At 38.9% G+C, this 21,555-nt stretch overlaps 1 protein-coding gene across 2 annotated transcripts in view; it reads right to left on the bottom strand.

Moving 5' to 3' along the window:
- Nucleotides 1-16,930: 16,930 nt before the first annotated feature.
- Nucleotides 16,931-21,555, bottom strand: part of pdgfab (platelet-derived growth factor alpha polypeptide b) — a 30,053-nt gene continuing 25,428 nt past the window's right edge. For both annotated transcript variants that reach the window (XR_005006489.1, XM_036561505.1), the window contains one exon: nt 16,931-20,746. Coding sequence is in view for 1 of the 2 variants with exons in the window: in XM_036561505.1 (XP_036417398.1) it covers nt 20,733-20,746 (14 nt within the window). In the remaining variant the exon portion in view is untranslated. The remainder of the gene's footprint in view (nt 20,747-21,555) is intronic.

Below are 21,555 nucleotides of genomic sequence, written 5' to 3'. Positions count from 1 at the left end.
AAGAGCTTCCTAAAGATCTCATGGACATTATTAAACAACACTTTTCACACTACAGAACCATAGCGAAGACCTTAAACATGCCTGTCTGCATAGTTGATTTGATGATATGCAGGGGGAAATTTCACAGAACCACAAATATTCATCCAGGCACAAGATTTCATAATGCACTCTCAGACTAATGATAAGGAAGGTGAGAGAGAAGCCAGCGGTCACTTTAAAGAGTTGCAAAATGACCAGAAAGACGCAGGAACAACAGTTACACAGAGAACAATCAGCAATGAACTCAGTGTGGAGATGCACATCTAAATTTTGCACACAAGCATATAGATGAATCGGATCTCTCTTGGAACAATGTACTCTGGTCAGACAAAGCGAAAATATAACTCTTCAGCAATGTTTAAGCTTGTCACGTTTGGAGAAGGAAAGGTTGAGCGTATGATCAAAAGAACACCAAATCTTCAGTGAAGCATGATGGTGGGAGCATCATAATATGGGGCTTCTTCTCTCCAGTGGAGGGATATACCAGGAGACATTGGTGGAGGATTTAATCTCATCTACCAAGAATCTGAGGAGAAGATGGACGTTTCAACAAGACAATGACCCCAAACATGCAGTCAGAATAACTCAAGATTGGTTTCTTAAAAAGCAGATGAAGTTGCTCATATGGTATAGCCAATCTTTTTTTTTAATCCCATTCAAAATTAGAGTGACCTTCTTAACCTTAAGGAATGAAAGATGGTGTGCCCTGAGGAATGTACTAAAACCAAACCACAATGTTGCAAATAGCTAATTACTTCTTATCGTAGACATTTTAAAGCTGTAACTGCCAACAACGAAGAAAGGTTGAGCATATGATCCCAAGAAAACCAAACCCACAGTGAAGTATGAAGGTGGGAACATCATAATATGGGGCTTCTTCTCTGCAACGGAGTGATGTACCAGGAGATATTAGTGGAGCATTTAATCTCATCTTCCAAGAATCTGAGGAGAAGATGGACGTTTCAAGACAATGATCCCAAACATACAGTCAAAATAACTCAAGAGTGGTTTCTGCGAAAGGAGGTGAAGGTGATTGAATGGCGTAACCAATCTCTTGACTTGGATCCCATTAAAAATCAGAGGAACTTTCTTAACCTAAAGGAATTAAAGATGGTTTGCCACAAGGAATGTGCCAAAACCAAACCACAATGATGCAAAAAGCTAATTACTTCTTACCATAGACGTCTCAAAGCTGTAGCTGCCAACAACGGCTTTGCAATAAAGTGCTGCCACTAATGTGGCTGAATATGATTCACTGCCAATTTAGGTTTTTCCAGTTGAATATACCAAGAAAAGTAAGAGAAGCCTGGCACTGCTCAACCCCAGCAAGATGTTGACTGAATTCAGGTGGGTGAATTTGGCCACCCTCCAGCACTCCCTTGGCTTTCTCTCTCCGTGGTGTACACCTGTGCAGGCCCATGCTGGTTCCAGGGTACAGCCAGGATATGAAGATGAAAAAGAGCAGAATCAGGCTTTTCATTCACTGCACAGGTGCAGTTCTGTTTAGAAAGAACAGTACAAGACAGGCATACATGGTGCAAAATGTTTAGTAATAACAGTAAACAGCAACCAAATTGGATCACACAGTACAGTGCAAAAATCAGAACCCACCTTTTATTTTTTTTAACTTCCAGTCAAAAGTACAACTTATGTTCAGGAGATATTTCTGAAGAGACTAGATGTAAGATAATCCACCCCCATAAGGAGGAGAAGTCAAAGAAAATAAGTGAAAAAACAGGAGTTGCCAAAAATGATTAAAAGGTACAGAGAAAATGAGATTCCCAACAACCACCTGCAAGACCAGTAGACCACCAACACTGTCCCCATCAGATAAACAGCACTTAAAGCTCTCATCTTTGAGAGAGAGGAGAAAATCAAGCTGCTTCAGATATGAAAAAATCCCTAGGTGTTTCTGTCCATCCTTCCACTGTAAGAAAGATGGACAGAAATGAACAGTTGACAAGGTGTTCTTTTCATCAAATGCTGGTTCTTTTTTCTCCAAACGTACCTTTGGTGATTGTGCTTGGAGAGTTCCATTTTTATATTATCAGTCAACAGCATTTGTTCCCAAAATGTCTCTGCATGTAACCTTTCTTTCTAATGACTCTCCCATGCAGATTATGTTTGTGTAAGCAATTAAGCACAGTAGAATGGTGCACCATCACTCTTATCTCAGCTAAACCATCCTTTGCTGTCATATGGGGGATTTGCTTTGCCTTGCTGGCCAGTATAAAGCAGTTCCATCATTTCTTGATCTTCTAGATCTTGCCTCGACTTCCACAGGTCCCCTTAACTGCCATTTCTTAATGACAATTTGGACATTGCATATTGTGATTTGATATGTTTTTGTAATCTTCTCCTGATTTGTATGCTTCAATTAGCTTCATTTTCAGATCCCCAGCTTAGAGGAGCCCATTATTGTTGAGTCTTAGCTCAAGGTTTGAAAAGTTAGAGAATGTATTGCTCTCTGGAATTGTCATCAGCTGATAGTTCTTAGGGGTAATTTGTGACCTGACTAACCAATCCTAAAGAGTCCATTAAGGCCTAAGACCATTAAGGCTTTTTAATTTGTTTTTTTTTTGTTTTTTTTTACTTCTTTTCGCTTCAAAAATCAACACAATGTCGTTTGGCCAGGGGTGCACAAACTTTTGCACACAAATGGCATGCCAGTGAGCAGAAAGCCTTGTGTCAGACGGATTCCGGTAAAGAGAGGTTAAAGAGAAGTGAGTAAGGCCCTATGCGTGAGTTTCAAGCTGTGTTTTCTATTGATGCTATCAACACACAGTAAACAAAACAGATTGAGAACAGGCTGCAGCCGCATTCTCTGAACATGCAGTGCTTTACGGATCTGAGAATACCAGCATCCATCCTTCTGCTTTCATCACTCCTCATTTTCTCCACATCTTTGTCTGAGATTCAGTGAGTAATGCAATTACAGTTCTCTTCATGACCCAGTTTGAAACGCTGCTCTCGAACTTCTCAGTTTGCTCTGTCTTTTTCTTATTCTTTATTCTTTATTATTGAAGACTCTCACCGGGTTTATTCACCAATGTGTGCATACAACTGATAGAACTGATAGAACCGATAGAACTGATAAAACTTTGTGCGTAGAAAAAGTTCTCATGCAAACGTACAGGCTGTTTTCAAGAAGGGTGTACTGGCCATATTTGCTCTTGTGGCAATGTCATTGAACCTGGATCATTTTCATCCAGATCAAGGTTTTCAGGTCAAGCCTGCAATTAGTATAATCAGGCCTGTGCCAGGTAATGGTTAACCAAATTACCGCAGTAACAGCCCAAATGGCAGTAAGAGCCCAAATGACTTACTGGTTTAAAAAAAAAAGTTATGCATTTATTGGTTTATTTCATGCAAACCATAAGAAGACACTAGTATTCCTAGATGTGAACATAATTGAACGTCTATCCATATTGGGTGTTATAGATAGATCAGATAGATCGATAGATAGATACTAGCATCCCGAAAGAAATTTAGCAGCCAGTAGCAGTCACACAACACAGGACAGTTATAATAATAAGGGTGAAATAATATAAAAAGAAGAATATATACAAAACCTATCTACAGGCAAATATACAAATAGAAATATACAAAAATCTGCAATAAGATCTATAACCTTGCTTATAATCTTGCTTGATCAGGTCACTTTAAACTTAGTTTGATGTAACCCTGGTGGCAGTGATGATAGTATTGCTTTTTACTGTTATAAATGCTTTGCTTTCTACATATCAATGCATACTACATATCACATGATTGGCTTTTTGTTATAAACATTGTGATTTCATATACAGGTGTGTGAGGATTAATCACAGTCTGAATATCTAAACTTGGATTAATCACAGTCTCAGTATCTAAACCTGGATGAATCACAGTCTTAGTCTTTAAATTTGGACTAATCACAGTCTGGGTATCTAAATCTGGCTCAATCACAGCCTGCATACCTAAAGCTAGATTAATTACCACCTAAGTATCTAAAGTCTGAGTGTCTAAGCCTGGTTTAATCATAGTCTGAGTATCTAAGTGTGGAGTAATCACAGTCTGAGTATCTAAACCTGGATTAATTACAGCCTGAGTATCTAAACCTGGATTAATCACAGCCTGAGTATCTAGATTTAGATTAATCACTGATAAACCTGGATTAATCACAGCCTGAGTCTCTAAACCTGGATTAACCACAGCCTGAATATCAAAACCTGGATTAATTACAGCCTAAGTATCTATGCCTGGATTAATCACTGCTGTTTTAAATCGAGTTAACCGCATTTGTGTTGTTAGGTTTTGTAAAGCTGAAACTCAGTCAGAAAGCCTGTCTAAATTGAACCTGCTTGGTTAGACAGACCGCAGACTGACTTCTTGTTGTCCAACTACAAGTCAAAACAAATAGCGTAACATTACAGTAACACTGAGAAAAAACAAAACACCTTTATCTTTAAGCTTTTCATCCTCTTCTTTTTTTCTTACCCATTTTATGTACGTTGCTTTTCACCTCACTTGAGCATCTTAGACAACATAATGGTACAGTATTTATAATAACCCAGAGGTTCTTAGGGGGCCCTGTGACAGCCACGGGACACTAAGCAGCTGTTTATGATGCTTATTTGGTAGAGCCAGCACTGGTATCCAAACTTTTGCATACAAACTGTATATATACTGCAAGTCCTAGACAACTACCAGAGCTTTAATCCCTCTGAGACACAATGGAAAGCCTGACATGTGCATATTTTGATTGCAATTCATTCACCAATTTATGTGAATTGCTTCTGCAGGTACACACATATGGAGCTCTGTATATACATTGGATCAGATGGATTCTTTCCATAAAGATCTGGAATAAAACGTCCTCCTGATGTCTGATAAAGAGATTTTCAACATTTTTCTGGCCTCAAATGCCTCTATTGACCTTCCACATGTTCCACTCCACCCCTACCGCATATTAAATCTTTCCCTAACTTCTATAGCTGACCCCTGCTCATCTTTGTCTGTTTTGCTATTTCAACTCCACCCAGCTTCCTGTGGAGAGGAAGTGGTCAGAGGAAAACAGATTGGTCTGCTGTTCTACATCAAAGTGAGAGGAAACCTAAAAGGGCATTAAAAATAAAGTGACAGAAAAAGCTCAGAAAATTAGCCACAGGTCTGGTGTGAGTTTGTGGAGAAAAGTCTGGCTGCCTTCCACAGTTGGGGTTGTGTAGACTAGTTGAGGCCAGTGCCTGGAATACAGTGGTGGTAAAAGTACAGCAAAGAGGCAGAAGAAAGAAAAAAGAAATATATATTTTTTTTTGCTAAACACAATGCAAAGTACTTTATTAGTGTGGAAATATAACACAAACTGCAATCCTACTACAAGGTGCGTAAGACAACACTGAAATACAGGCCCATAAGCCAGAAGGCATAGAATTGCAGAATCACCATCTGATAGGAAAGTGCCATTTGACTGACATACAAAACACCCAATCGCAGAAAGCCTAGCACGATGTGTGCACAACAAAAACAAAACAAAAACAAACAAAATTCAGGAGAAACGTGCTGTGGGATATCAGGAATGCTTCATGGTATAGCGACTGGGCCTATACATCACTGTTTAGTGAGTAGATACAACTCCTTGCTACCAGCAGATCTATGGCTGCTATCATTTAGCTTCATTAACAGTAATTTTCTCACCATCGGACTGATAATACCAGTACATGTAAGTGAGGATAGCAGTTTAAATTCGTCCTGAGAAGTGAGATTCTGAGAGCAGTGGAGATTTTTAGCATGCAGTTTACATCAGACAGTCTGTGCACTTATGTGGGCAGAGTTCCTGAGGCTAAAACTTACTGAAATACAACAAAATCTCTTCTGAATTACACATCATCCACCGCTAGAACCAAGCCCTCTTATCAAGCCACTATCAAAATACATTTCACTTCTGGAAAACACGCAGTTTGGTAATAGTAATGATGACTGGTCAACTGCTCTTTTGAAAGACTGGTCATGCATCCCCTATTCCACGGTGAAACACAGTTAAAATCAAAGCTGGAGTAAAAGTAGCGTTATTTGATGCTATCTGAAGATTATCGGGACTGAATATCTGATACAGAGGAGACCGCAAGAATTTGCACCATCCAGATCTGAGCTGTGTAGATTAGCGCCACTGAAATTCTCTCCTCATTTCTCCAAAGTGAAAAGAAGATAACTGCAGCTTCCAGTGAGGTTGACTCACTCCACACAGATCTGCTGAAATATCACATATTATTGTGCACTTCTGCCTGCAGGACTGCAGAATGTTGTGGCTTGTAAGTGGGTGGTATTTTGGCTAGTAAAACAAATGATTAGCAGGACTGTTTAGGTCATACATTACTCACCACTGCACAACCTAAAAGTGTAGGTTATAAGCAGGGTTGGGAGAGATTTTTGTAATAAAGTTGGTTGTTGCATCAGTTATTACACTGTCTCTGGAAGCAACATGACCGAGTAGCTGGACACAAGCCTAACATCACCATGTGCAATGCCAAGTGTCGGCTGGAGTGGTGTAAAGCGTGCCACCACTGGACTGTGTAGCAGTGGAAATGTGTTCTCTGCAGGGTTGAATCAGACTGGCAGTCTGCATTGTACTGGACACATGGGGGGCCAGGTTATCAGATTCGGTTAAAAAAATTATGAATTAGCTAATAGAAAAAAATGATGAAAATGGATGGAGAGAATAATGAGATGGAGAAAGACAATATTGAAGAAATAAATGGAGAAAATGATGAAGTAACGGAGAGAATGATAACAAAACAGAGAGAATGATGAAGAAATGGATGGAGAGAATAGTAAAGAAACCAATCGAGAGATGAAAGGTCATGCTTGAGGCTGATGAGTCTGACCGGCAAGCAGTGATGAAGTCAGAATTGACAGAGAATTTCCAGCCTCCTCCGACAGAATTCCACAGCACACTGACTGTGCATGAACACACAAAGCAGCCACTGTGACACACACACACTCACATTCACACACACACACCATAAATCCTTTCCATTTTCCATTTGTAATCCCCTCGTCCCCCCACCAAAAAAAAAAAAAACAACATTAAAGTTTAAACTGTGGGGCTTCTTATAAAGTCTACAGTCTCTGTAAATAAAAACAGGACATGTGCCTAGAATAGTTGGAACAGTTATGGCAAAAATTGTGCTTAATTCCACAATTTAAAAAGCAAATAAATAAATAAATAGACTGTAAAAGGTCAGCTGGGAGTGAAATTGGCTGGAATGAGCAGGAGAGAGAAGCATTCTGGAGAAAATGAAGGCCCAGTGGAGAGGGGTGTGGTAGGGTTGGGGGCAGTGGTGTGTCCAGAGTTATAGACGTTAGACCAGCCAGCAGTGCACTTCAAACGATGAAAGAACTACATGTGCACTTACTGCACATCTCAGCATTTCATGCAGTGATGCAGGCAATCATGTGACACAACGTGGGCCAATCACAGTCAGAGGGAGGTCCCAGAACAAACGATCTGGTGATGAAGAGTTCTGTTCAGAGAGCACATGTCCTGTTTTTACCACATTGCACCGCATGTCAAAAAAAGGCCGAAAAGGCATTGCTTTGCTTTGAAACGTTGTTCTTGTTTTATCCCCTTAAAATCCCTGGCTTATTACATACTAAGGCTTATTATTCAGTAACTACAGGAACTTCAATGCAAACTGGTTGAGCTATTCTTCACACAGCTAAAAACATATTTAAGGTACCAATTGTGTACCTTAAATATGTTTTTTTCCAGGTGAAAAGTACATATTTGTATCTTTTCATAACCTAATATTATAAAACAGAACATTAAAATAAAAAGCCTGGAGACGAGACGGGGTGTGTGGAATCAATACAACTTGTGTATGTTCCCTGACTAAAGGTGTTGAGATGTACCCTTGAGGGTCCCACCCCAGTGACAAGAGGGGAACTGCCCCAGTGACAGTTTTGTACCTTTTTTTCTGAGAGTGTAATCCATCTGCAATGGTGAATAGATAACCAGTAGTTACATTGTTGTTGCATGTACCGTTAATGTGTAACTACTGTGTTATTAGCGACACCAGTATAACAAGAGGGACCGAACATTCTTGTGAACTTCTTAGTGAGCCTTTCCTTGGGAAGGCCTTTGTGAATCTAGCCCTAGGTTTTTATCAAAAAGATTAAGAAACTAATCCACTCTCTGCTTTTTAATCACATCATGTGACAAATAATGGTGTTGCGTGTGAGTGGTGGGGGGGTGTTTTGTTATTGGTACTCACTGTTTGAGTGTATAGACTCACACAGAGTGTTAGCTGCAGGGAACACACTCAGAACCACTGTGGGGGTCTTCAGTACAAAAAAACAAAAAAGGAAAACTGAAGACTCGACACTTAATCAGCCATCAGTTTAACACAAAGATTTACTCGCAAGGCTCCATCACTCTCTGTCTTCCCTTCATGCCCTCAATCACTCCATTATAATAAACAACACCTCCCCCTCCCTCTCTATTCTTTCTCTCTAAATACCTTTCCTTCAGCAGCTAAGAGCCTAAAGCCCCCCATTCAGCAGGAACGAACAAAGAAGACAGAATCTGTACCTGTCCATCTGAGGGCTTTCTGACCGTTCCCCAGGCTCTAACCTGCAGAAAGATGTGGTGAAAGAAAGAGTTTGGTATTTTTCCATCTAACATGAGCGGGACATTCTCAAATTTAGCTTTTAACAAGATGTGATGGGACAGATTAGACGTGCATCAGAACAAAATTCCTGGAATCAAAGTCATTTTCAATCTGAATATTTTCAGATGTTAATGTCATGTAATTTAAGGGAGAGCTGGGCTGGCTGACACAGTTTTCACTCAATGCTGTATATTTTAGACATACATTATATAATTCAAGTAACCCATGCTGTATTTTACCTTTTAGCAGTTTCACAGTGACTCTTTCATTAGAAGGGCTGGCACAGAGCTGCCGCTGTTTTCTGGTTATAAAAACCCATTAGGATACCACACACAGTCACATATCCAGAACTTCCAGAAGGCCTAGAGTTGTGCTTTCTTCTCATGAAATTGGTCCTGCTTATTGGAAATCAAAATGTGATTGGCTGAATCCTCACATCGTAATTAAGATGGTTAATCTAAGGACTCTTTGGCTCCTGAAGTCCTAACCAATAGGTGAGCTTGCTTAGCTATATCTATCTGGACACTACAGAGAAAAACCTTATTGGCCATTTTTCTGCTTGGTGTTTGAAGAACTGAACCCTTTTGTTTCCATCCTTTACATTGGATGTGCAATGAACTGGAGTAGTGCTGTAGCACTTGTGCAATGAACTGGAGTAGTGCTGTAGCACTTGTGCAATGAACTGGAGTAGTGCTGTAGCACTTGCAGAGTTTGCAGAGTTGTCACTCAATCTGGTCAAAAACTGAGGGTGCATTGCAGTGAAAAGTGTAAACGGAATCTGGCCAAAGTTTACCCAGACCTTCTTTACCAGTATGTGGTAATCTGTAAAATGTAATATGTCATTGACAGGATACATGACGGCTCTGTCTACTTATTTTCATGATTTTCATTCATGCTATCTATGTTTTTGTGATGTTTTTACTATGAACTGACAGAGAAAGAATGCTGTTGGTTTCTTCTATTGAGAGATTTGTAAAATGACTTTTTTCTACCATTTTCTCCAGTTTGATTTGAGTTGGGCAGGACTAAATTTGGCGCAGGTGACATCAGATCTGCCAAAGTACCAGAGTTAACAATATGTATACATCAGCTACTCATGTTCCGCTCCTTCATATAAGGTGACTGATCTCACGCTGCCCCAGACAAAACTCCCAGAAAGTGGCTTATTTAAGCATTTCTAAATTTGCTAATGGTGTTTCTTATAAAGGTTTATTATTAGTACCAAAGTTAGATGCTGCTTACTACTTGCGTTAGCCACCTGTCACTGGATCCTACAACAAAAAGGTTTAATTTCCGAGAGTGTGATAGCTAGCGGTCCACTTTAATCCTAGGAATAAAATTTTATATTAGCTCACTGTTACATTAGCTACCTACTCAACAACATCAAGGCTCACAGGGTTAACCTGTAATTGTTCTTTACAGACTCAAGGCACAATAAGGCACATGAGAAATTTCTCCACAGTGTACGCAAATATGACCTCAGTTTCAGACGCATGGTCCAGTAGCTAGCTAGCTATAGGTTTCGGATATGTTGTTAGTGCTTAGTGTGACCATATGACCATGATGTACCTATCATAAGATGAAAGCCTGTGTTGTCCAACATCAGCTGCAAAATTAGATCTCTAAAATGACCAGTTTGTTCTCCATTTTGCACTTTTTACTCACCATTCAGAGACCAGTTGAGACAAGCAAAGTGGTCTATTTTCCAGTGGGGGGGCTCTTGTTCTTTAGAATCAAATGTGTAGGACTGAACCACAATGATCCTGTCCGCTGCATGTGGTATCTCTAGCATTGTTGGTGGTTTCACTAGGCACTGCCACGGAAGCCGGTTTGTATATGTTGCCTGGGAGATGCCACGGTCAATTATTATGCATATAATGATTATATATATAAATATATATATATATATATGGCATTTCCATGGAAATGAATGGAGTGGCAGTTAGGCATATCTTTACACTGAAAAAATAAATATTTGGACCCGTGTTGGCCATGTTGATAGGGGCTTTAAGAAAATTCTTATGAACTTCTTCATGTTAGTCTTAAGATCCTTTCTATGTTTTTGTTAGTAAAGCTTTTGTGAATTTAGCCCTAGATATTTATCTCTAATCATTACATTAGGATACATGAAGAAAACCCAACTAGCAGCAAATGAAAGCTCAATATCTAAGCCAAAAACCAAACACTTTGAATGTCACTGTTTCCAGGAATTAGTGCATTCATGACTTCATTTATGTTGGAGCTGGTTGGCACATGTTATTGCATCATTGGCACAGTGTTAAAAGACTATAGTTTCAAAGCTTAAAGCAACAAAAATAAATAATCTGAGCATTTCATTTTCACCAAACATAAACATTTAGTAGCAACTTCAAAAAACATTTTTTGAATCAATTTAACCCTTAAGAGTGTTTCATTTCTTTTCAAGTTGGCTTGTATTGAGGAACAATAAGAATAATAATTAAGACCACATATCTAAGTTAAACCTGCACTATGTATATTTTTTGTGTAAAGCCTGAAATAGCGATTTGAAATCAGAGACAGTGTATGATGTGGTCCAGAAAACTGTATGGGCGAAAGTATTGGGACACCTACACATTATACCTACAGGAGCTTTTATGACATCCCATTCGAAATCCATAGGCATTAATATGGAGTTGGTCCCCCTTTGTAGCTATAACAGCTTCCCCTCCTCTGGGAAGCTTTCTACAAGATTTTACGGTCTATCTGTGGGCATTTTTGCCCATTCATCCAGAAAAACATGTGAGGTCAGACACTGGTGTTGGACGAGAGGGCCTGGCCAGCAATCTCCATTCTAGTTCATCCCAAAGGTGTTAGGTGGGGTTGAGGTCAGGGCTTTGTCCGGGCCAGTCAAGTTCTTCCACACCAAACTCACCCAGTCATCACTTTATGGACCTTGCTTTGTGCACTGGAGCTCAGCCATGCTGGAACAGAAAAGGGTCTTCCCCAAACTGTTCTCACAAAATTATAAGCATAGAATTGTCCAAAATGTCTTCACTGGTACTAAGGGTTCTAGGCCAACCCCTGAAAAACAACCTCATAGCATTATCCCTCCTCCACCAAACTTTACAGTTCGCACAGAGTGCTTTACATCACTCCATCCGACACTTGGCATTGTGTTTGGTGATGTAAGACTTACATGCATCTGCTCGGCCATGGAACCCCACACCATGAAGCTCCTGGCGCAAAGGTTTTGTGCTGATGTTTATGCCAGAGGAGGTTTGGAACTCCACCTTTATTCAGTCAGCAGAGTGTTGGTGGTTTTTATACACTATGTTCCTCAGCACTCGGAGACCCACTCTGTAAATTTACGAGTTGCTGTGGTTCCTAAACGCTTCCACTTTCCAATAATACGACTCACAGTTGATCATAGAATATCTAGGAGGGAAGAAATTTCACAACCTTACTTGATGCATTGGTGGCATCCTATTACAGCACCACACTTGAATGCAGGGAGCTCTTTAGAATGACCCATTCTTTCACAAATGTTTGTAAAGGCAGACAGCAAGGCTAGCTGCTTGATTTTATATACCTGTGGCAATGAGACTAAATGAAACACCTTCAGTGATTAAGAGGTGTGTCTCAATACTTTTGTCCATATAGTGTATATCTTTATGTATTAATGGCACATACAAAGACTAAAAAAGAGGGTCTGGCTCGATGCTTAGGTTTCTAATTCAAACTTTACACTATACTGATGAAGATATGATGACAATCGTAGATCTTGGACCAATGTGTTGACCGAGTTCTCTTTAAACACTCTTTCATCAGATTCATCAGATTCATCTGCTTAGTGAAGGAATCTAAAGCACAACCCATGTTACAAGTGCATGTGCAATTGCACATTTCCACCAGAGAGGTCTCCAAATCCCCCAAACCTACGTAGTGTAGATTTATTATAAAATACACAAATTGAGGTAGACTCACATAATCAAATGGCCTAAAGCTTAAGGGTGAGAACAACTTGACAGCAGCTCCACTCACTCCTATTACTCATCATTGTAATTGTTTCCTTTGTAGCTACTGAAGAAGATGCTTTAGGATATGGACTGACAAGGGACAACAGAGAATAAGGATGTTGTGGTCAGAAGTGGGCAGGACTCATCAGAGTAACAAACCTTTATGTACAAAAGGTAGATGACAGATAAAGACAAACGTGTGAATTTGAGTGTGTGTGTGTGTGTGTGCACATCCGTGTTTGTATAAAGCTAGTGTCAGTGTGTGTGTGGTCTCTGTGTGTGTGTGTCATCTCATGCCCACAGGCCGAAGTGTAAACTGTGCAGTTCCTCTGAACAATCGTTCTTTACCTTCTGCACATAAACACCTGTGTGCTCTACTGACAATGAAGCAGCAGCAGCTTTGAGATGAAGGAGGTGCTGCTGGTAGGAGTCGTTTGCGTGTTGAAGATGAAATGTGACTGTTTCTTCATGATGAACTCTCTGCACTTATCAGAGTGTGTTTAAATGCACTTAATAATCCCATAACTGCAGAAAATCAGATTTTGTCAGTAATCCGATCAATGCATTTACATGCACTTGAGTAATCAGATAATGTGAAACTCCAGGTCTACATGAGTCAGGCAGTTATTACATTTCTGCTTTGCTACCAGCCAATAAATTCATAGAAGAAGACGTGATGTAAACATAACGTAAACTCAAACTCAATGCCGCAGGTTTAATATAAACACATCGCGCCACTTTACCTGAAAATATGAACATACATCATCTAGAAAATAAAGAATTTTTAAATCCTTCATTTCGTCAAGCATGTATCAATACATGCGACAAGGCGTTTCAATGTTGCTACAAAAGTGTTTTGCTGGCATCTTGCAGGAACGCTGCTTGCTCTTTTCGGGTACTACCGACTGTTCTCACGCATTCACAGACTGAGAAATCCAAAAGAAATCAGAGTAAGAGCATACATGCACTGAGGAATCTGATTACTGAGCTAAAATCCAGCTCTCTTTATCGGATTTCTAGATCAGATCTCTAGATCAGAGTGTGCTGTTTACATTTCCATTTGATTAATCAGATAAATGAACGGATTATTGAGTGCATGTAAACGAAGTAACGTTAGTAACGTTACAGTAATGTGAACACATTTTCAGAGTTTCCAAAATAGATTTGAAAAATTTAAAGTCTCTAAAAAATTTTAAGTCTCTAAAAATTTTAAGTCTCTAAAAATTTCTAAAAATGTTTTACTATTTAAGGTATTAAATTTAAGAATATCCAGGCATACAGTGTTATGCAAAAGTCTGAAGCCCTCTGGTCAAATAACCTGCACATTTTAGTGCACAATTGCTTATTTGCTGAATTTAACTTAGCATAAAATGCGTCCTGTGCAAAAGTTATGGCACACTGTATAATTTTCTTTTATTATTTTTTCCAAATATGTTAAACCAATCAAATAAATAGAAACTGTGCACAAAAATTTGGAGATTTCTTTTTAAATATTTTTTAAATATTTAAGTTTATTTCCTAATTTCATAACTAGGGGTGCCAACACTTTTGCACCCGACTCTATATTACATAGATTGGCTAATTTTCACTCGTCAACATATCGTTGTTTGCAGTGTGGCCTCAAAACCTTGTTGAATAACTTGCTGAATACTGATATGGAATATGAAACAGGGCTTATTCTGAGCTTATGGATACTAAAATACTATAAGGTCATTTATGAGCAATAAACAAATAAATAAATAATATCAATAACTGTAAACAAATAAAATATAACATATATATCATTTAACTAAATAAATAAATATTACAAACAATGAAAAAAAATTAAACGCTGATAACGCTGACACTGAATGCAGGGGATCACAATTAGCCCTAAAACATCCAGAGACCGTTCGGAGACCGTTTGGAGACCGTTCTGCTTAAACGGCTTTCTTTTAAGCCTTGTGTTTCTTTCTGCTGAACACTCTCCCCGGCCTTCACGCTCAGTTCCCCCTAAAGCCATGGGCAAGTAAGTGCCCACCTCTGAAAGATCAAAGCAAGACAAGCAGAAGAAGTGAAAAGAAAGGAAGGGATGAAGGACAAAGACAGATGACCATTCTGATGCCCCTCGGGAGAGGATGTCCGGTCTGCTTTGGTAATTTGAAGGAGTACAAAAAACACACTTAAAGCACAAAACATGCCTGTGTAAACACACATACTGTCTCTCTCTCTATTGTCTTCACTGTGTCTCTCTCTCACTCTGCTGACAGCTCGCTTTCACGGCAGGACGGGGGTTAAAAGATGAACCGTGAGAATTCTCCAGGAATGTCCTCCTTCGTTTCACTGGCAACTAAAACTGCAGCCACCAAAAATGATCACCAACATGTTGCATCATCATGGTCCTTAAAACAGGGCCAGATGTGCATACGAGGGGAGCAGCGAAAGGGGTGGCCAAGGGTGGCCAGTGGCAACCTAGTGTGACATATACCCCAGTGAGACAGCTATCATCAATAAAGCAGTCATCAGAGAGATTTTCAGCTGACACAGTATTCAGTAGTAAAAATGATAAAAGATGAATGAAAAAAATTATATTTTTTACTGATTTACTTATTAAAAACAGGAATAAAATCAGTTTCAGCTGTTTTTAAAAATGTAATTAAACAGTTACTTTAAAAAATATGGTTCTTCAAGGGTTCTTTAGTAAAAACAATGGTTCTATGTATAACCATGAACACTCAAAGAACCCTTTGCATGATTAAAGGGTCCTTTGCATCATGAAATGGTTCTTCCTATTGATGGGGAATGTGCTGTAGATGGTTCTATATAAGTCCTTTTTGAAAATGGTTCTATATAGCACCCAAACAGGTTCTTCTATTGCTACAGTGACAAGCTTGTAACAAAAGAAGAACCCATTTGGGTGCTATATTGAACCCTTTTCAAAAAGGTTCTATATAGAATGTATATACAATATATATATATATATATATATATATATATATATATATATATATATATATATAACCAGTTGTTTATTTGTGCAAGTTCTAAACACAAAGTTCTCCATTAAATTAGGCTATCTGGAACAAGTATACCATCACTGGCAGAACAAAAACGAGTATCTCAATTTTTCTGTTTTTTGATTATTATTTTTTTTTTTTCCTTGACTTGGAAGAAAACCTAATTACATTCATTTACATTAAAAGTTAAGAATTTTTTCCCTTCTCTTTCAAATGTATGATATGGAGATATGAGGTTTTGTTCCAAAAGTAGTGATATGAGATTAGGGTTAGAACTTTAGCAGAATGGCTTGGCACCCCTGTTGTAAGACAGCAGGTATGTATGCTGTGAATGAGCACATCCTGAAGTAAACAAAAAAGGCACCCCCTTATATCAAGTGTGCTCTGTTTTCATTGTACCCAGGCATGTGTAATAGACAGAAATGGATTTATTTCCATTTTTGGAGGGGCATAGCATTGCACACTGTGAGTTATGTTAGAGCAGAGTAAACACAGGACTTCAGTGCTGTAGTCCTCCAGACTGGAATTTGTGCAACCTTTACCTTGCTTTGAGGCTTCCATCTACGATTCATCATTCCAGAAAACACTGCTCATGAGTCCGATGGCAGTGTGCTTTACACTCGTCTAGCGCTGACATTACTTTTTAGCAGTTTGCAACTTGATAGTGAGTGCTGCAACTTGTAAGCATGAACTTTATGTCCCACTGCTTCACTGTTCCTGCTCCTTGACTTTTCCCACCTCACAATAACAGCACTTACAGGTGACTAGGGCAGCTCTAGCAGGGCGGAAATTTAATTAACTCACTTCTTGGAAAAGCGAATCCTCTGATTGTGCTAAGTCACTGAACTCTTCAGCACAGCCCATATATACAGTCGTACGAAACTGTTTAAACACCTAGTCAGTTTACCAGTTTTGGTTGTTTTCTAAGTGAAAATAACGTTAACACGTCCTCTACAGGAAATAAACATAAATATGGCATTTTTCTGCAAATTTGTGCATAATTTATATTTATTTAAAATATTGGTAAAAAAAAAAAACCTAAAATATAATGTGTTATAACTTTTGCACAGGCCACACTTTTTTTTATTTCTATCCTCAATATGTTAAATTCATTCAATAAACAGTAATTGTGCATTCTAATTTGCAGAAGTATGTTTATTTTCACTTACAACAACAAAACATGCAGTTTGACCAGGGGCGCCCAAACTTTTGCACACGACTGTACGTGTACATACTGTCAACTGTATGAAGAAGAACGCCACCATCTTGTGTATTCTTTTGTATAAAGTTTAATGAGCAGAAACGTATTTTATTACTGAAACCATAAATATATAAATTATAGTCATTGTTATTTTATCCAATCAAGGGCATAACAATTACAAAATAAAAGCTCAATGATAATGTCTGTTGTTTTCTTTTTGAACAATGGTCCCTGTTCTATATATAAAGCTACTTAAAAAAAAAAAATAAAAGTTTATATGAATGGTTAGGGTGAAGGTCGGCTATGATACATTTCTAGCTTGCATTATAAATATAGCACCAATTACATCATCATCATAGACCTCTAATATTCAGTGAAATGTCGGCGCCCTTAATACAAAAACAGCAGCAGTATTCCCTTAGAACACCCGGTACCCTCTGTACAAACGACACGCTTTCAGTTCAGTCTAATTACAGTCCCTTGCTTTTCTTTAACTTCTTCAGTTTCTCTGAAGGGGTGGGGAGTAAATTATGGCCGTTCCATCTAAGCAGCTGATCGATATTCACATAAGCCTGGAGGGAGGGGAGGGGCTAAGGAAAGAGAGGTTGGTGGGTTGGCTCACAAAGTTGGGTGATTAGCTTCAACATACTGTTTTTAACACACCCTCAACATCACTGTACTGCTGAGAATTGCGTAGCCATTGGCTAAGTTAGCAACAGCGAGCTAATCAGCCAGCCATGCATAAATTGAGATTTTTTTAAATGAACATACAAACGTGAATGACAATGTTTTGTCTGGCTGTACACTTTGGTTTAGGAACTTGCATGTTGTGTATTGCCTTCATTTCTGTTGAGAATGAGGAGAATACATAACTGGGGACCACTTGTTAAACTTTTGGGGGCACTGCTAGGCCTAAAACCTGCCCCCAGATACTCCTAGTCCGTTAATGTCTGTAGTACAAACCCTAACAATAGCTAGCTAGCAAAATGCTATCATAAGCTAACATTCTTTTTTCCTTTGCAAGAGGTAATGTCCATTTTTAATCGCGAGTTCTGGCCCATCTTTCTGCTTAATTTAAGGTTTTTGTGGGGGCTTTTCAGCCATGCTAACTTCTGTTACATCCATGGGCTGAAGACTGGCCTGTTGTCAATCAGACATTTTTGACTAGCGCACCATCTCCCTGTTTTGAGTTCCTCCTTCACGAGGCATTGTATCGGTTCAGAAATTTCACACTCAATTTTTTCCCACCCTGGTAGGTCTACGTTCTCACCCACGTGTCCCCCGACGTTTTCATTATGAGATCACATCTGGCCCTGCAAGGCTATTTTTGTTGTTGTTAGCTGTAGAGTCCTTAGCTGGCTAACTAGCAAGCTAGCAGAGTAACATAATGACAGTGTAGGCAGTCGTGTATAACAGATGGAGCAGTTTCCTACATAAATCCTAGCTTGAACATTCAAATGAATGTTATATTTTTTAAATAATTGGAACAATTTTTTATTGCTATGGCTTATAAACACCTTCATCCACCACTGACGTGATCTTGTGTACTTTCAGTAATTGAACAGCCCGTAAGATGGTGTCATTGATTCCCCAGGGGAAAATGATGAGGCATGGTCGATGAGGAGGTGTTAAAAACAGTACTGATATGGCCAGAAAAAACATTCTGAATAGATTTCAGTTCTTTTTTAGAAGCTGCATCAGTTTTTTTAATGTATTAGAAGCTCAAACTAATCTGAGCGTGTGCTGAGTCATCTCAGTCATTTCAACCATTGAGTCCTCACCGGTCACTCTGTGGAAATATCTCAATCTCCAACAATCAGGGCCTAGTTTCCCAAAAGCATCTTAAAGTCCCAAGGAACAAAGTTTGAAATATTTTTGTGTTATGTTTAAATTACACTAAAATTTGGGGTTATATTAAACCTTCTGCAAATTTTGAACGAAATATAATAAAACATGGCTTAAAACTTGTTGATCTATCTGAGATCTGTCTGGATGGGTCCTAATATTCTGATGCGCATGTGTTATTGACATCCCTTAGTCCAATACTCCCAGCTTGCTACACCAGTGAGACAGAACCAAACACAAAAATGAGTAAAATGGGCTCTACATATGCTCACTAAAAACATCATCCAGCTCACTAAAAACATCACCCAGCTTTTATATAGCAACTACTTAATAAAGGTAAGGTTTTAATTTACTTTACTGCTGGACGTACATCCAGGGAACACTGGCGTGGCCAGTTGAACGAAGGAACAGATGGACAAACAAATTAACGAACAGGCAAACGAATGAGCTAGCTGAAAAAGTTGCGCTTGCTAGGTTAGCTTTCGCTTGGTTGTTAGCTTTTTCTCTGTAAGTTTTACTGACTCGTACAAGGAGAGACTATGGGGGAACACAGTTTTGTTAAAGCTGTGGGTGGTCCAAGCCACATTAGCCTTGTGATTGGTGAGTGCAGAACATAGCATAAGTGCTTCCCAAGAGTAAGACCACTCATTTTACATCAGAGTGTAGATTTTGGTTCTTAATAGATTTAAGATCATCTTAACTAGTAGGGAAAGTGTTCAGTGTGATGTTCACTCTACCATTTAAGAATCATCTCGCTAAGATGCTAATATGCTAAGATGCTTTGGGGAAACCCAGCTCAGAACAGTGCTCCCTATTAACCATATTAGATCACACAGTTTTAGTGTGATTATGATGTTTACTTGATCATAGAGAATTTTAGCTTATATTTGCGCTAATTATTTTTGCTTTGTAGGAGTTTGTGTGTATTTCATAGCGATAATAATAGCAAAGTAGGGTTGTTTGACGCATAGACCTCCCCCCTGATCCCCTTCTCTCAGGCTAAATATCCTCCATTCTGCTCAATTACAGTGTAATTCGCTCTCTTCTGCTGCGCTGAGCTGCATCTTCAGCAATAAAGGCTCTCAGCTCAGACAAAATACACAACAACTTTCACCACAATGTAAGAACAAAAACATACTTCCTGCTGGAATATACATAAGCATAATATATTTTCATAACAAAAATAAAGCATCTTTCCTTTTCTGTCTCTTGCACCTATTTTTCCCATCACGCTAGTTCTGAGATTGACGATATGCTGTAATATAATAAACAACAACAACAACGAAAAGCAGTTTCAGGGACAGTTAGAAAATGTCAACAGTCGCATAATGGATATTACATTGGCTTGTTTTTGTGCTGGGAGAGAAAGAGCAAGAGAGATAGATAAAGAGATATATATAGAGAGAGTTTTCGCATCTATAAATAGTATATTCTGAAGAAAATTACTGAAAAGTAAGTCTTTTCCTCCTGGTCTGCAAAGTTCAGAGTCACAGTTCCCAGAGGAGCAGTTAGATGCTACAGAACGGAGAGGTTCTAGAGCAGCTCAGACGATCAGCCGAAACAATGTCCAGCAAGAGCCCCTCAAAGCAAGGCTTTGCTCTCGTCCGCACCTCGTCCAACACTGCACTCGTTTCTCCTTTCCAGTCTTTCGCTGGGTTTTATCATCTAGAGCCTCATTTGTCCCAGCAAAACTCCTGCAGATGCCCTCCAGTGGATCGAGGCCTAGTTCACAGGTCCTCTTAAGTTCAGTACTCCAAATGTAGCTACTCCAAAAGGCTTTCTCCTCGCGCTTTCAGTCTTAGATAAACCTTCCAGCCAGTGTATCATCATCTTCATGGTCTTCAGTGTTTGAAGCAGTTTACTGCTTTGAGCACGTTTAGTGTTGGGCTGGTGTTTTTAATCTCAGGTTACAGTTCATCTAGGTGTGTTATTGACGGTGGTGGTGGGATGGGATCAGAGGTCAAGACCACAAGGAACAGTGACCTCGCTTCAGCCCCTCCGTCTCTACAGTCCCTCTTCTGGCCTGCTTTCACCTCACATCCACTGGGAAAGAAGATGAGAAAGACTGTCAGTAAAAAAGCAAAGACGTATTTTCATATTGATCAATGTTGGGGGGGAACACATTACAGTAATGTGAATACTTTTTCCTGTAATGAAGTAGTCTAACAAGTATATAGTCATGTAATCACATTACAGTTATGGCTCAATAAGAATTGCGAACAATATTACATGCAATGCATTTACAACATACGTTTCCTCTATGTAGATTATTTGTGCTCTAAACTCCATGAGCTAGTCATGTGAATATATAACTGATGGATAAAAATCTCATATGGAAAGAGACCTGTAACTTTATCTAAACAGGCCAGACTCCATTTTTGTCGAGAAACAGTGTTGTAAACTTTGTTACAGTCTTTTATTTTTTATGATTTTATTTAGATCCAGCAGTTTCTACCTGCTAAATTTCCAAACAGCATCAGCCAATCTTAATTTTAATAAACCGAACTGGCTATTTTTTTCTAAATTCGATTTTCCCTTGTACCTTCCAGTTGTACAGATGTGTTTGGGTTTTAGAGAGTAACTTAGAAGTAAAGTTATTAAAGAGTAACTTTTTCCAGGAAAGAACAAGTAAAGTAATCTGACAGAAGTAATCAGTAATCTGTAATGGCGTAACTACCCCAACACTGATGATGAGCGGTTCAATCTTGCACTTCAATCTGCATGATATTAGCATCAGATCCACCAATTAATACATGCATTAGAGATGATTTTAAACAAGAAACACAGGAAAAGATATTAGGTCATTATTGTGAGCCCTGTTTTTGCGTGATGATTTTACACAATCAACCCTT

This window comes from Colossoma macropomum, unplaced genomic scaffold (genome assembly GCF_904425465.1).
Source record: "Colossoma macropomum unplaced genomic scaffold, Colossoma_macropomum, whole genome shotgun sequence".
Lineage (NCBI taxonomy): Eukaryota > Metazoa > Chordata > Actinopteri > Characiformes > Serrasalmidae > Colossoma > Colossoma macropomum.
Note: the sequence above shows the minus strand (reverse complement) of the source record. Positions and strands in the feature narration are given on the sequence as shown.